Below are 16,893 nucleotides of genomic sequence, written 5' to 3'. Positions count from 1 at the left end.
CAGACTGGGAATTGTCCAGGCTCTGGCTAAGCCTACCTTGCATAATTGGTTAAACTTGGCCTGGTCGCTTTAACCCAGGTTAGCCTATATATCACTGTCTTGAGGTTCACTTTATCTTAACATCTTTAATGCAGACTTAGGGAACCTCTCATGTTCACTTCAAAGCCCCGTTCGGAAAGCCTTCAAAGTCAGAGACTAAAACCTCCGGATTGCCCTCAGAATCAGAAGCCGGGCTCTGGCTGAGTGTGGGAAAGTTTGTTAGGGAGCGACTGCATTTTATACTCTAATTCTGTTTATTTTTGGAAATTCACTCATTAACATCTCCAGTGAAAAGATTGTCCAGAGAAGTACAGGATGGAAAAGAACTTTATTTATAAAAGGTGATCTGTGACAGAAGGGAACGCGTACGGTTACAAAGTAAATGTGACATTATATCGCTAGCGGACAGTTCTCATTAACATCCAGTGGAACAGACAACAGGAATGAAACAGGCCAGCTCAGGTTGACTCACAGGCTATTTGTAGACATAGTGATGGCTCACATCAATTAAACATGTTTTCCTCTTTAACTTGTTTTTGTTGTTTTTCAGAGGATCTCATTCACAAAAAAATAACTTTACACCAAAAGTTTGAAAAAAAAAAAAAAAAAGGAATACAGGAAAGATGAATCGCTAACAAAAAATGACAATAGTACATTTCTTGATCACGCAAGTTGATCTGAGCACTTCATGAAGAAAGACGGCCAACAAATGGCAACACTGCCTCAGGAAAGAACAGAACGATTACCTTTTTTTCTACAGAAGAAACATCAAGCCTGCGTGTCGTGGTAAACACATCACGTGGGAATACAGAGGAAATGATTGGTTTTAAAAGGGGGCTCCCCCCGCCGTCTCCTCACTCACTTTGTAATTTGCCTCAACAGTAAATCAGAGCTCACTGCTGGGCCCTCTGACTTCAGCATGGAGTTGTCCTCTCCCAGCATTCCTGCGCTCATGAATCATTCTGATTCCTGGCTTCCACCAGGCATTTCCTCTACAACTCTCTCCCTCTGAAAAGGAGCAGAGTGCTGCTCACGATCCCGGGCAGCCTTCAGTTTGGGCCACAGGAGAACAAGGAACACAGAATGTCATTCTAGAGCTTTCCAGATTTCATTCCAACTGTTAAAGGAATATTCAATGCAAGTAAGGTTTAGTTCAATACAAGTTAAGCTTGACAGCAATTACCATAATATTGATTACAACAAAAATGCAAAAAGATGAACGGGACCAATCTATTAAAATACTCACACTTTCAATAACCACAAGACGTAAACAATATACTTGTTAACATGTTTTAGTGTGAAAATTTGCTTTATAACCTTTTCTGTGTAAAATTATATCCAATTTTATATGTTTGCTGCCATTTTATAACAATTGAACACCTGAAACCCAAAAATGACCATAAAAATGAGAACAACTTTATAGCTCAAATAATACACAAGTTTCAATACAAGAATTCACTATATAAAAAGACTGTAAAAATAGGGCACAATGTACCGTATAAATATGAGAGGATTTTCTGTATTGTTTTTTTTTTTTTTTAACAGGTGCTTTACCTGTATTTTGAATTATGCATTGCATTGTGTTAACAGAAATTTCCGTAAAATTACTGCATAATGTCCTGACTTTTCCGTTTTTATTTTTTACAGTGTTACCATTTTCATGAAATCATTATATTATATTATATTATATTAATTATATTATATTATATTATATTATATTATATTATATTATATTATATTATATTATATTATATTATATTATATTATATTATATTATATTAATCTTCCCCATTAACTTTTAACTGTTTTTTTTTTTGTTTTGTTTTTTGTGAGGGGTTGTTTTATTGTTTTTTGTTTTTTTAAGAAAATGAGAGTCGCAAATAAATTTTATGGTAATCAAAATTATCCCACAAGAGCTGTCAATTAAGCATAACTTGTATTAAACCTGGAATATTCCTTTAATTATTTTGTTGTTGTGTGGATTTTCACATTTACCGACTTTGTTCCCAGACCATCTAGAAGTCTTTCAGCAAAAAAAATCGTACTCTTACATACTGTAATATATCTTTATAATAACATTCATATAAAGCAAAGTAAGATCTATAAGAAATCCATAGTGCCATTGGAAAAAAAAAAAAAATCACAGAAATATCCTAGAAGAGCTTTGAGTTGCTGTTTCTCAAAGGGTGGATAGAAAGTAGAAAGAATTTCTTAAATTATTATTTCAACAAACAATCAAAAACTGCTTCTTAGCATTTAAAAGACCAAAGTCGGCTAAATTCTCATCTTATTCAATTATATACAAAACATACAACGTACAATACACAGATCACTTCACAAGTTCACGAATGAGACCAGTTCCGAAGCTCCCAAAGCAATGTAAGCATGTCGCGTGTATGTCAGCCTGTGCCTTCGTGTGCAAGTGTGAAGATGTATCTGTCATTTCATATCATGGCGTGTATCACCACCCTCCCGTTAACCTGGTGAATGTAGGAGCTCTGCTTGTCAGCCAGGCTCTGAGTGGCCATTGTCTCATCATCACTGGCATCGGGCTCCTCTTTGATCCGGATGACCCCAGGGTGAGTGTCCAGTGGCTCAATGGGTGAACCGAAGCTGCGGTTGGTGTCGGGGCTGTGCTTCCTGATGACGCCACCAGAGGGCGAGCTGTCCTCCTGCATGGCATGGTCATGAAAATCCTCTTCCTCTTCTGACTCCTGCAAGTGGACGTTCGGCTGACGAAGCTGCTCGATGGATTTTGATAGCATCTAAAGAAGAGAGAAACACGATTTATTATTAGTGGAAGTTCTGTCAACGTACATAATCATTTCATGAGTGATTTCTTGTCGCCATGCCAATTCAGGCAACACAAACAGTGTCGTTTATCAGAACTGGAACTCATACACAGGATAGAATAACAGCTAAATAGCGAGGAGGAATCTAAACCTCATATAAATATAGCCTACGTCAAGCAAATATAGTCACTGTGTCCTGGAATTAGTAACATACTTTTTATATCTCCCACTAAAGCTGGATGTAAAATTACACAGGTGCCCTATTTAGCACAGGTAAAACATTCATTTATTAAGCCAGAGAGCTAATCCCTGATTTCACAGCATTCATGACCTCATTTCCCTCAGAAATCGTTTACTTCTAGCTACAGCTGTTTAGGGTTACAGACCATCCAAAGAGAGATTATTTACTCTTACAAGGAGTTGCTTCCAGTCACTTTTAACAGCTACACTATGCGTTTAACTCATTTTGGTATTTAAACATTATTTTCTACAGTTTCACATCATTTAAACATGACAAAAACAAATCAGTTAGCAACTTTCAAACTACATTCGTGCAACTACACCAGTCATTCGTGACTCAGACCAGACTTGTTTTTTTGTACATGCCCCTGGTGACTGAGGCCATAACAATAAATAGGCAAAACAAGTGCTCTCTAGGCACTTTTGATCTTCATGTCTGAAAATTGCACATGTAACCTTGAATTTCCCATAGCACTCTCAGCAATAATAAGGCAGATCAATCTGCAAGCTCCCGCTAACAATGGAGTCTTTCACAGCGCGAGCCTCCCGTGTCGCTAACCTTGCATGCGCGGCAGAATAATTGCACTTAAACGGATGGCCAGGTCACGGCTGCTGGTGCACAGAAACACAAATATTTCCACAAGGGAACAAAAGTATGTATTCTATCCACTTTGGTGCCCATTTGAACTTGTCCCTGTGCAATTTTGTGGTGTTAGCACGCAACTGATGCCTTAAGCTATGCTAATTCAAATGCCTCTTCTGAACCCAGCACAAGTTTTCCTCCTCACATAATGGAAATGGGCTGTCCAACTTTAGTTCCCATGTGAACTGAATGGTATTTCAAGGTAAATGTGTTTTTTGATGACAATATAATCATTCAGCTTCATCCTCATCTTCCCCATGATAGCACTAAGGGTGTTTTTAGACCTTTAGATCATTTGCTTTGTTCCAAAATGGAGACAACATTTCAAAGCTTACCAAGTTGTTTTTATGCAAGTCACATGTGAGATCATCTGTCCTCTGAGTGGTCAGAGTGCACCTGTTTATGTTCTTGGATTTATGTGAATTTATGGGGGCTTTGTGGCTTTATTTACATAGAAGCGTACATTAACACTTTTATGAATGTTTGTAAGTCTTCATTATCCCACTATCTAATAAATTATAGGCAAAATAATCATATACCCTGTTGTAAAAAACAGCATATGCTGTTAGGTATGTTTTGAAGCACGACAGCTGGTTTGTGCTGGTTTATGCTGGTCCTGAGCTGGAGCTAGTTGCTTAGGACCAGCACTTAAACCAGCTCATGACAAACCAGTTGGGGTGAGCAATTACATGACAGTTTAAAGGGATAGTTCACCCAAAAATGAATATTTGATGTTTATCTGCTTACCCCCAGGGCATCCAAGATGTAAGTGACTTTGTTTCTTTGGTAGAACACAAATGATGATTTTTAACTCCAATCGTTGCCATCTGTCAAAAAACATGCATAGACAAATCCAAATTAAACCCTGCGGATCGTGACGACACATTGATGTCCTAAGACACGAAACGATCGATTTGTATGATAAACTGAACAGTATTTATATCATTTTTTACCTTTAAAACACCACTATGTCCAACTGCGTTCAGCATTCACTAAGTGAGGTCTGATCGCGCTCTGAAAGCGGAAGTGATGTCTAGCACTCATTGAAGTATAAGCACGAAAGATCACTGCTGTTGTCAGAGCGCGATCAGACCTCACTAACCGAGTGCTGAACGCAGTTGGACATAGTGGTGTATTAGAAGTAAAAAAAAATGATATAAATACTGTTCGGTTTATCACACAAACTGATCGTTTCGTGTCTTAGGACATCAACGTATTGTCAAGAGCCGCAGAGTTTAATTTGGATTTGTCTGTGCATGTTTTTTGACTCTTATAAATTGTGTTCCCATTGACATGCATTATACAGCTGACAGACGGCAGCGGTTGAAGTTAAAAATCATCATTTGTGTTCTACTGAAGAAACAAAGTCACCTACATCTTGGATGCCCTGGGGGTAAGCAGATAAACATCAAATTTTCATTTTTGGGTGAACTATCCCTTTAAGATTAAGAGGTCTTTGGCTTCCAACTGCGATAACTAATGTTGTCACCCAAAGAAATAGACACTTATGACATTGTGAATTTTCATACAGCTTGGAGTTTGTTTTCATTTGGGCTGAAACCACCCCATTCAGGCCATCTCAGGCCAATTATTTTGGTGTGGAGCCAAGCATGATTGCCATGTTCATATATGCCTAAACAAACCAAAATAAGAGAGAAAACGTGCTAAGTTTCTAAAAAAATGCTCCAAACGAGCCAGGTGTGAAAACACCTTAAAATCATTGCTGCCCTGACAGTTGGTTAAATGACTGTACCTTGTTGATGTGGACCTGTTGCTGGTACTGTTTCTGCTTCTCCAGGAAGTTCTGATGTTGCTGCTGAATCACAAGTTGAGCTAGTGTGCTCTGGGGCAGCGGAGCCGATTGGGTGCGGTTTAAGGGCCGGTGACGAGGCAGTTTGGGCCTGGTGCTGCTCGGAGAGCTTTCCATCATGGCCAGCGGAGAGGGAGGATGCACAGGACTTTGACCTATGTAACAAAATATATGTATCTGATAAATATAAATGTAAATAGAATTAAAGTTTCACCTCTCTGCTCTGATTTCATTTAAAAGAATAGTTCACACAAAAATGAAATTTGCTCATCCTAGATCTGCATGTTCCCTAGAGAAGAAGCAATGCTCAATTTGTGAATGAATCATCCTTTAGAGTTGGATTTTTTCAATGAATTGGATGATCCAGTTCACAAAACCAATCTGAATTTTTTAATTACAAATTAGTTGGACTTAAAGCTAGAAAACACTACATGACTTCTGTGTAGATATACAGACTTACAGTCTGTGCTCTGCAAAAATGATTGACTCTCTGTTTATTACTGCTCAAAACTTCAGCAAACAGTTTGTTTTATTTGAATTCAAGTCCTCAGTCATTATTATTGCATGCTAAGAGGAACAGCCACGATAGAGTTTGTTGTGTTCAGTCTTGTAGTGTGTGATCCTCAGTTGTTGTGTATGCTGCCTTTTTTTTCTCTTTAAACATTCAGTCTACAAATGTTTGAAACCTAGTATTTAAAAATCTTTTCAGAATTTAAAAGTCATATAGTGTATTACAGCTTTCAGTCTTTATAAACTCAGACTCAATGACCCAGTTGCAGTAGTTAGCAGTATGTTAGTCACAAAAAGAGATTGTTTGACTTCAGAAGACTTTGAAGCCTTAATGTTGCTTTTTTTAAAGTTTACAAGATTCAGTCATGAATGTTTTAAATTTTAAACCTTTTGTAATTGTTATTTTAATAACAGTTACAGAAGAATAAAATAAAACATATTTCTTTACCAATTGGAACTGGTAAGGGTTCAATTTGAGCATCATCACTGTCCTCGACAGAGCTCATTTCTCCAGTACAATCAGCATCTGGATCATATTCGCAATCTCAACTATATTCTCAAAACTATCATTTTCATCATCTTCAAAATCAATATTTTGATCCCTGACAGCTTCTTCACCAGATCCTCCATCAAGTGACTGACTGATACTAATATTTCATTACATACAGTACTTGCTCTGCAGTAAATCGCTGAGCCATTTTAAGTTTTGCTGATGATACTTGTGGATTTTTTTTGTTTTATGCCTGCTGTAACTATGAGTGAAACGTCACTTCATCATTGTGTATTAGACATTGCACACATGGTGGCTTATAGCAGAAATACTTACACTATTACATACCTCGGGTTGCTAGCGACCCTATACACATAAAATTACCCAATACACAAAAAATGAATTTCGAAAACAGAAATTCTTTTATAATTTTTTTTCTTATGAATAGATTGAGGAATACCAAGAAGGCTGAAGTATAACCCAATGTATGGTTTTAAGGATTAATGACAGAATCATCAATTTTGGGTGAACTATTCCTTTAAAAAAAACTTTTAGGCCACAAGCTAAAAGGTTACAGGTTCAAACCCCACAAGGGAATATCTTGAGCAACCAACGTTGTGCTGCTGATCAAGGCACTTATCCTCATATTGCTCCAGGGGGACTATACATGTAACGGTAACACTTTACAATAAGTTTCATTAGTTAACAGTAGTTATCTACATTAGTTAACATGAACTAATAATGAACTGCACTTCTACAGCATTTATTAATCATTGTTAATGTTAATTTCAACATTTATTAATGCATTATCAAAATCTTGTTAACATTAGTTAATGCAACTAACATGAACAAACAATGAACAATTGTATTTTCATGAACTAATGAAGATTAGTAAATACAGTATCAAATGTATTGCTCATGGTTAGTTTATGTTAGTTAATACATTAACTAATGACTTATTGTATGTTTAACTTATTGTAAAGTGTTACTCATGTAACTTAACATTGCCATGTGAAAGCCATTGAAATACAATTTATAATCTTCTATTGAACTAGAACAGAGAGTTCTGAAGAATTCTATAAGAACCTTGTATGTCGAAGGCTCTGATGTTCTCACCAGTAGAAAGGATCTTTTGGTGGCGAAGTTGTTCCTTCTGGAGGAGGTGCTGCAGGAGAGCTTGGTGGCTGCTGCTCACTTTGGTCTCCATAGCAACAGACAGGGGCACTGGACCCAGAAGTTGGGCGGGCAAACCCTGAATGACCGCTGATACCCCGCCAGCCTCAACATGCTTCTCCTGAAGTCCTAAAGCAGCCTGACAGATGATAGAGAGGATATTGTCTTTTTTTTCTTCTCTTGGATCACTTGCAAAAGTTTTAAATATACACTGATTAAAACCTCAATATGTGCTCTGATAAACAAGGGATTATGTGGAATGGTCTTGAATTTTTCAGATCAAAATGTCTGTATAGCCAAACAGACAAATGTATCCATATTTATTTAATTTTCTAGGTAAAGAGCAATAACATATTTAAACTGCAAATTATCTGAAGATTAAACATTATTTGGAGCTATACTTAATTATCCTGGTTTGGCTGGACTTTAAACAGCAGTAATGGATGAGGTGAGTGGGGAGGGCTGGAGTGCAACCGACACCAGACACTTAAGCACAATATTTATCTAAGGCCTATAAAATCCCCCAAGGTCAAAGGCCAGCACCCTGAGGCTACACATATCATCCAGTCAGCCAGTGATGGCTAGTCTTTCATCAGTCAAAGCAATATGCAGCTGAGCCAAGACCATAAACTACATTTCCCCTCATTTATCAGCATAAACATCCACATAAAATTAATTAGAATTAAATCAGTTTTTAAAACAGAGTTTACAAGAGACATTTAAATTAAAAATGTGATTTATTAATTATTCTTTTATTTTATATTTCCTAAAATATTATAAAATATGTATTTTTTTTCAAGTTTCATAGTTAGACTTGACTTTATTATATTTCATTATATCAATAGACTTGATTATATCAATAGACTTGATATAATCGCCCAGCATCAAGTGATATATATATATATATATATATATATATACACACACACATGAGAACAAGTACATATATTGTGAAGATATATATATATATATATATATATATATATATATATATATATATATATATATATATATATATATATATCTTGCCACCATACTCATCGCAGTCTGATTCAGTGTGACAGACTTTATTAGGGCTTTTCACACTTGAAATAGTTAACCCTGTGTCATTCTAAACCCTGGATAAATGGAATCATGGGTTATCTTGCTTCATGTTTCACACTGCTTATAATTTATCCGGTGTTAACTTTTAATCCTGTGTATTCATAAGCTGATGTTTCACACTGTACATTCTTAAACCCTGGGTTCATATTCTTATTTGCAGTATATATTGCAGTAAATATTCTTATTTGAAGTCAGTGTCACTGATTGGATGACCACTGCATGATTACACAAAGGCTCTAACATTGCCCATGCAGTGTTTCTGTGACTGTCTAAAGCACGTGAATATGAGTACGCGACTGATTGTCTGTTGCTAAGCATCTAGTCGTAACATTCTAACGAAACGGAAACGGTCTCTTCTTCCCTCACTTCACTTGTCGCATTTTCTGTCAACATTTTTCCTCTCGAACGCTGAATTTACTGTTTGGCACTGTAATGCAGGGTTAACGGCGCAAAAGCGTTGCTAACCCTGCTCTGGAACAGGGCTTCGTAACCCCGGGTAAAAAGCGTTGCTAACCCCATTTCTAAATTGTGTGAAACATTCCTTTACCCAGGGTTAAAAGCGGTGTTTAGAATGACGATAACCCAGGGATAAGCAGTGTGAAAAGCCCTTTTGTATCATGTTGTTCATGCCGAAAATCTAGACTTAGTGTGAACAGGCCTTAACAGGAGAAGTCATGAAAGTCATGTCAGTATTTGACTTACACTGATGGGAGAGGAGGCAGCCGAGAGACCCAGGGAGATATTGGGCAGCGATGGAGACGTATAGAGATTTAACATAGACATTGAGCTTTCAGGCCCTAATAACCTCGGCTGTGACGGCCACCGCTGTGATGGAAAAAGAGAGAGAGGGATGGAAGAAGGGGAGAGAGAAAAAGAGATATTTTGAAATCCCACTATGGACCATTGGAAAGAGCAACAGCAACAGAACAATAAACTTTAATGTACTAAAACGAATGACGGTTTTGTTCCTGCCACAGCGGAGCTGTATGAGCTCAACGTGGAGGACGTAAAACCAAGGCAACAGAGAAACCCACAAATGCAGAATCGTATCCCAGTCGCTATCATTTCACAAACTGAAGTTAAACAGTGTCAGAGAAAAGAACTGATCAGTTTTCAACTGTACTTCCTCCACCCAGTGGTGTGGCCCATCAGCATGTGGCAGAGAGGCTGTACTGTTTACCCTCCAATCCCTCCTGCCTATTCACTGACCTGTATGTGGATATCCGGCCTTATTTGACCCAGGGGACCAGTTCCCTCTGAAAGAAGATACCCAATGTAACGGATCACAAACACGGCTCGCTTTCGAAACTGGCGCGGTGTCTGCGGGTAGCACCTCGACCCAGCGGTCCGATCCATGAGACGTCAAGCTTATGTCAATACAATAGCGATCGGGCGTGTTTGTGTTGTTAGTGTGTCTTTGGCTACCAGCGGCTGGTGGATCAATTAAGCTCAACCACCCACCACCTCGACCCTGGATCACAGCGCAATAAGCATTCCTTGTCGGCTATTGCATCGGAGGTCCATGGGAGTGTAAACAGTGGTGTTGAAGAATAACACAGCTGCTAAGCTGAGGCTTCACAGAGACATGTCACATTTGCCCAGAATACACCTCTTTGTGAGCAAAGTCCACAGGGACCCGGAGGAACCGAGCCATGAAGCCACCAGGAAGTGAGTCAGAGGGAGCTAATGAACATCGGCGAAAAGGAAAGGCCCTCCGCGTTCCTAAGGGAATATTTTGGGTTCAATACAAGTTATGCTCAATCGGCAGTAGGGATTCAAAAAAGTCTTGTTATTAATTTCTGATAAAAAATATTTTTATATTTTTCTGATAAAAATTCTTGTTTGTGGTGCTGTGCAATTTGGCCCCAAATTTTGTGATTATAAATCAATATGACAATATTATCATTATTACTAAATAAATAAATAAATAATTTAATTAAAAATATTACTATTGTAAATTTCATAAGCTGCTGAAATGTAAAAGAACACAGTGCTGCGCTTCAATTTTAAACATGCAGCATATATATATATATATTTATTTAATTAAATTGCAGCCTTTGCAGTATGCTGCACTAAGACATATTGCGATTTCGGTTGTGTTTTATTTATGATTATTTTCATGATTATTTATAATCATGCAGCCCTCATTGACAGCATTTTTGGCATAATGTTGATTACCACAAAACAACAACAACAACAAAATAGTAATAATTCTGACTTCTATGTTTCCTTAAAAAAAAAAAAAAGAAGAAGCAAAAACTAAGGTTACAGTGAGGCACTTAAAATTTAAGTGAATTAGGGTCATTTTTTTGGGTGATTTAAAATATGACATTTATTATTTTAAGGTGAATTGAGGCAAATTTGTTGGATAATTTAAAATATGAAGTTTATTATTTTATAAAAGCACTTTTTCAAACTATAATCATGTTAGCATTCATATGTTTTACATCTTGTGCTAATACGTTTGAGACAGTGAGTATTTTAACGTTTACACCATTTAACGTCCACTTCCACTGTAAATGCCTCAATGTAGGAATTTTTTTTTTTTTAAATGGATGATCAAAATTAATTTTGTGGTTATCAACATTAAGAACAACACTGTCAATGGAGCTTAACTTGTAGTGTATCAAACCCAGAATATTTCTTTAATATGCACACTATATTGAAGGATGAAGGTGTCCATAGGTGATCCCTGAACTTTGTTTCGAGCAGTATCTGATCTACTCTTTCTTGCCCTGAGCTTTACGAGAGCCGCAGGCAAAGAGAACCACATAGCTATGCCAGTAAATGTTAGTGGTATAGAGCAGGAGTTTGTGGGAGGAAGTGAACTGAATCTTTATTGTCCGTGCTGGGAGCAGTTTTCATTGGACTGCGACGGACAAGCAGGTCACATGCTGTAGAGACAGAGTTCTGTTTTCATAGCTGCACAAGGACAGACCGGGCTTGTGTCAAGGAAATTTATGGGTGCAGCCTGGTGGCCATCAAATTTTCTTTAAGTCGTACAGGTTCTAATCGTTCAGGAAAGCTTTGATGAAACTGCTGTGAGAAAGCTAAACTGTTAATAGACTTTTGTACCTGTAATAAAACATGTTTAATGTAAGTACCTCAGTGCGTGTGGTGACTGGTAGTGAGGAGGGTCCGTTTTCAGCCCCCAAGGCACTGCAGGCTCCATTGGGTGAACTGGGCCCTGATCCTGGTGCACTGCTGCTGGCTGTGGATTCTGGGGAAGATTCAATTAAACAGACATAAGTTCAAGTGTATACATCATTGACAATATCATTTATAAGACACCGCAGACAGTCCGCGCACTGTCCGTGTGACGTAATTTTCGTCATCAGGAGGGTCCGCGGACATCCTTTTTATGACAGCGTGGACCTACCCTTCAAACAGCCTATCTCTAGTAGTTTAACTTGTAATCCAGTTATTATACATTCAATCAAAATCTGGAATCAGATTAGACGATCTCTTTCCCTTAAAGATTTATCACAGGCTGCACCAATCGCAAAAAACGACTTGCCCCATCGATGATGGATGAGGCTTTTGATGTTTGGAACAGAAAAGGGTGTGGTCTCACTGTCTGATCTTTATATTGATGGAAATTTTGCCTCCTTTGAACAGTTGTTACAGAAATATAACATTCCCAAAATGCACTTCTTACAGGTATTTGCAGCTTTGGGACTTTGTAGCATCGAATTCTAATTGCTTCCCCTAAATGCCCTCCCACCTCTCTATTAGATCCAATTTTTAAATGTAAATCAGTCAAAAAACAGGCTATAAGCAGAATTTACGAACTACTCAACATGTATGATTCAACACCCTTAAAACCTATTTAAAAACAATTGGGAGACAGATTTAGATGAACCGGTTTGGCACAAAATAACACAGGGAATTTTCTCATCATCCATATGCCTTAGACATGCTGTAATACAATTCAAAATTGTACACCGTCTGCACTGGTCTAAAGTCAGACTCTCTAAAATTAAAGCTGACATAGACACCACATGTGATCGATGTAGGCAGGCCCTCGCCACTCTTATGCACATGTTCTGGACATGTTCAAGACTTTACACATTCTGGCTTTATATTTTTGAGAACTTTTCTGGGGTATTTGGAAAGATAGTAGAGCCATCCCCATGTATTGCATTTATTGTTTGGTGTGGCCCCAGTAAACACCTCTCTTAGGAAAAGGGAAATTAACATGTTGGCCTTTTGTTGTCCTCTGGCTAGGAGACTGATACTGTTTAAATGGAAAGACCCTAATCCACTGACTCATGAGCCATCTTAAGTTGGAGAAAATTAGACATAGAGTCAGAGGGTCTACTGGCAGCCTTTCTTAACTTTTGTTGAGGGAATGGAAGCAGGCAACATGGCAATTTAAAAATGTTTTATTTCATGGACGTCTATGTATGCATGGTGATTTTATGTTTATGTCTGGTGTTCGGGGGAGGAGGGTTTAGTTATGTGTGTTTCTCCTTTCTGTATAATGTGAAAACTAATAAACTTTGATAAAAAAAAAATGCATGTCATGCCATTGATCCATCTCTCGATGTATTTTATGATATATTGACTTGCATCTGGCGAACAGCAATAGGATGATGTCATATTTGGCATATTTGCATAAGTTTTACTGGATGACAATCTTGCCACTATGTTTTTCCAAACCCAACCACCAAATGCTGCCACTGATACATTATAAATATACATAAGTGACTGAAATACCATGGAAAAATCATTCAACTGGCCAAGGCTCAAAACCACATTGGATGGAACTCTGGATTACACCTGCCAGAGCGGCTGTTACATAATAACATCAGCACACTGAGCTTCACAGACAGTGGATGGAGAGAAACTGCCAGTGGACTGCCAACCAGTAGGAAGTCTTACTGTTTATGCCCCAGGTATATTGTCTAATGTGAGATGCATTATGGGATGGAACTCCTACCCAGAAGCTCCAAGGCTCTCTTTTTGAAGGGTGTCATGATACTCCCCTCCTTCCTCCTGAGGAGCGGGCTGCTCCTCCTCTCTGCAACCTTCTGCTTTAATCTGGACCGCACCTTTAGATTGGGCTCTGAGACTGAAGAGAAAACAAAAATACACGTCTAAATCAAATATTCTGAATCTAAACTCTTTTTAGCCAAGTGTTGTTATGGAAATGTTTTGATGTATTTGTAGCTATGCCTGTTAGTAAGCAGGAGAGGGGAATCCACAGTGGTGTGTAGTAACATACTGTGATGTTACAGGTCTGTGATTAGATCTGTGGGAATTTACCGGCTGTTTTCAAAGATCAGAGTTCCCTCATCATCTGGAGTAAATTAGGCTGAGTAGCACAAAGGTTTGATATACAATGACCATAAAAAAATATATATATGTTCAGAAAAATAAGAAATGTTGGCATGATGTAATGTTTGAAGTAAAATAGTAAAGTATAATATTAGTTTGGGCTCAGTAAGATTTTTTTTTTTATATTAAAGAAATTAATGCTTTTATTTAGCAAGGACATATTAAACTGATCAAAAGTGACAGTAAAGTCATAATGTTACAAAAATTAGTCTCTTTTTTCATTTTTTTATTCATTAGAGAGAGAATCCTGAAAAAAGTATCCTGGTTACCACAAAAATATTGTCATTTTCAACATTGATAATAACAAATCGAATCAATTATAACAATATGACTGTTTTACTGTATTTTAATCAAATAAATATATTATTATTAATGCAAATATGTAATTCTTATTATTATATTAATATCCAGGATTAATATTTTATAAATACTACAATAATAGTAACAGCAACTTCAGTTTAGATATCTTTTATTAAGTCAATTTTGCAAGCACTCAAGTGTGCAGTGGTTTTTTATAGTGAGTCTCTGTACAGTAGTCATTAAATTAACAGATAAATTTGGCAGATGTTTTGGTGAATGAAAGCAACATGCGTTCTATGCAAAAATATATTAATGCAAAACATACAAAAAAAATGACAATGACTATGATACAATTTTTTTTTTTTACATCATTATATTTAAATTACACCCTGTGGAGTAGTTTACCATCATTTAAATACTGTTGAATTATGGAGAAGTGTCTGTTTATATGACTGTAATGTACAGGCAAGTGTTTCTGAACAACTCCCTGATGGGAAGTTAGTGAGTAAGCCAGCCAGCCACCCACATTCAGTGCCTCCCTTTGGGAAACACCCACATCACAACTAGCAGCCAAAAATATCGAAATTTGGTCTCATTATGAGTGCTGCTTTATTTCTTTCCCCATCAGTTCCTCATTGTGCAGTAGTAACACCACCACCTCGTTAGCAAGTTATTATGTTGATCAATGGTTCTTGACTAGTTTTGCTTCACAACCCATATATATTGTAATAATTTCACATTTAATCTCCAAATTAATGCAGAAACAACATAAATATAGTATATTTAAAATATTTGATCTAACATATAGGAAGTATGCAGAAATTGAATAAAGTTATCAAACACTTCACAGTCTTCACTGCATAAATTATCAATTAAAATAAGAATAATTCTTATTAAAGCTATTAAAATGATTTTCACTCAAGAGCTGGGAGTGATTTTCTATTTGTCTTTTGCTCTTTAATTAACATCAATTACAGACACAGCAGGTTTATTAGGCTGCTGTAACTTTAAGATCTGACACACATGACGCGGATCTGAGACACATCAGCGGAAAAGTCTTAAATAAAGTTTTAAATGACTGTGATGACAGGTAATTTAAGACTTTATTTAACTCATTTAAGACTGTGCTTACAAGGATACTCAACAAAGCAGGCATTTTGGTATGCCTTTGTGTGTTTTTCTCTGTTCAAGCGTGAAAGAAAACTGAATGCATGGCTTTCTGTGTGCATGAGTCGTGTGTGTCTGCCACACAGACAGGAGATTCACAGACAGCGTGCCAGTATAGATTCGAGTTCTTTTTTTCATCTTATTGCGCTTGGATAATAGCACTTGAATGAATGTTAGTGTAATCATATAATGCAATGCTATTTAAAGGATGACGTGAAAAAAAGGATGCTGCGTTAATTGCGTTAAAAGCCCTATATATTTATGCGTGTGTGTGTTTGCCACATTATGTTGTTCAGCCCTCCAGTTAAGATCTTATGATCTTGATTTATTTTAGAAACGTATTGTTGCCATACTAAAAAGAGAGTTTGACCAAATGGAAATGACCATACAGGATGACTTGGTATGAGAAGTAGGAGTCATGGGAAGACACAGCTGCAAGTAGTAATCTCAAGGGAAAGAACTGGACCGCAGGCTGGGCTGCTATTTCAGGCCTCTTCAGAAGCAGAGGCAGGACTGTCTGCTCCCATCCAGCAGTGCGCTAATGGGATGTAAATCCCACTAGCGGAGTGGGCTGAGAGCGAACTGCAGGGAGCCCTCTCCAATCCGCCTTGCACCCCACACTGTCCTGATTGCCTTCTATTTTTATTCCGCGCTGCAGCCTATCACCACGGGAACGCTACCCTATTGATGTGAAGGTGGAAGAGCGATTGTTGGTGGGTTTAGTGGGAGGCTGTGATTGCGATGCCATGGGAGAACTCATCACTCTACTCCACAGTTTCGCTAAAAAACAGTGGTCATCACTTGGTTGGAGCGACAGGCCCAACACCTGCTTGATTTTTCCCTGAGCTGACATACAGCCTAGAACCAGAGGCCAAGTCAAACAGGAATATGTATGAGGCAAAGACTTAACAGGCCCATAAATCAATCAGATTATTACATTTGAAAGCAGCGCTGGAGGGTACGCACTGCCGAGTTCTATTTATTGTGTTGTCTCAAGTCAAAGATGAAGTTCCCTTCAAAGTTGTGCGGTTTAGCATGTCTGACAAGTGTAAAGAGTGTATATGTGCGTGTAAAGTGACAAAAAAAGTGCGTAAAGATCTTGTAAAGATCTACTACTATGGGTCAATAATTGACATTCACCAAGTGCAAATGTGGTTTAAAATGGCTAAAAAAATAAAACAAAGTTACTTGTTGTTAGTTACGGTAACTTAATCATGGTTACTTGTTAGTTACGGTAACTTAATCATGGTTACTTGTTGTTAGTTACGGTAACTTAATCATGGTT

The 16,893-nt window shown here is 37.6% G+C and overlaps 1 protein-coding gene across 2 annotated transcripts in view; it reads right to left on the bottom strand.

Moving 5' to 3' along the window:
* Positions 1–329: 329 nt before the first annotated feature.
* Positions 330–16,893, bottom strand: part of hdac9b (histone deacetylase 9b) — a 36,683-nt gene continuing 20,119 nt past the window's right edge. The window contains exons 6-11 of one of the 2 annotated variants that reach the window (XM_067402343.1): positions 13,744–13,875; positions 11,906–12,021; positions 9,504–9,626; positions 7,611–7,836; positions 5,468–5,679; positions 330–2,804 (exon numbers count right to left, since the gene is read on the bottom strand). In XM_067402343.1, coding sequence (XP_067258444.1) covers positions 2,484–2,804; positions 5,468–5,679; positions 7,611–7,836; positions 9,504–9,626; positions 11,906–12,021; positions 13,744–13,875 — 1,130 coding nt within the window. In that variant the 3' untranslated portion in view covers positions 330–2,483. The remainder of the gene's footprint in view (positions 2,805–5,467; positions 5,680–7,610; positions 7,837–9,503; positions 9,627–11,905; positions 12,022–13,743; positions 13,876–16,893) is intronic. The other variant, XM_067402352.1, reaches the window with a different exon arrangement.

The sequence above is a fragment of the Chanodichthys erythropterus genome, chromosome 2 (assembly GCF_024489055.1).
Source record: "Chanodichthys erythropterus isolate Z2021 chromosome 2, ASM2448905v1, whole genome shotgun sequence".
Taxonomy (NCBI): Eukaryota; Metazoa; Chordata; class Actinopteri; order Cypriniformes; family Xenocyprididae; genus Chanodichthys; species Chanodichthys erythropterus.
The sequence above is the reverse complement of the archived record's forward strand: the minus strand, read 5'-3'. Positions and strand labels throughout refer to the sequence as shown.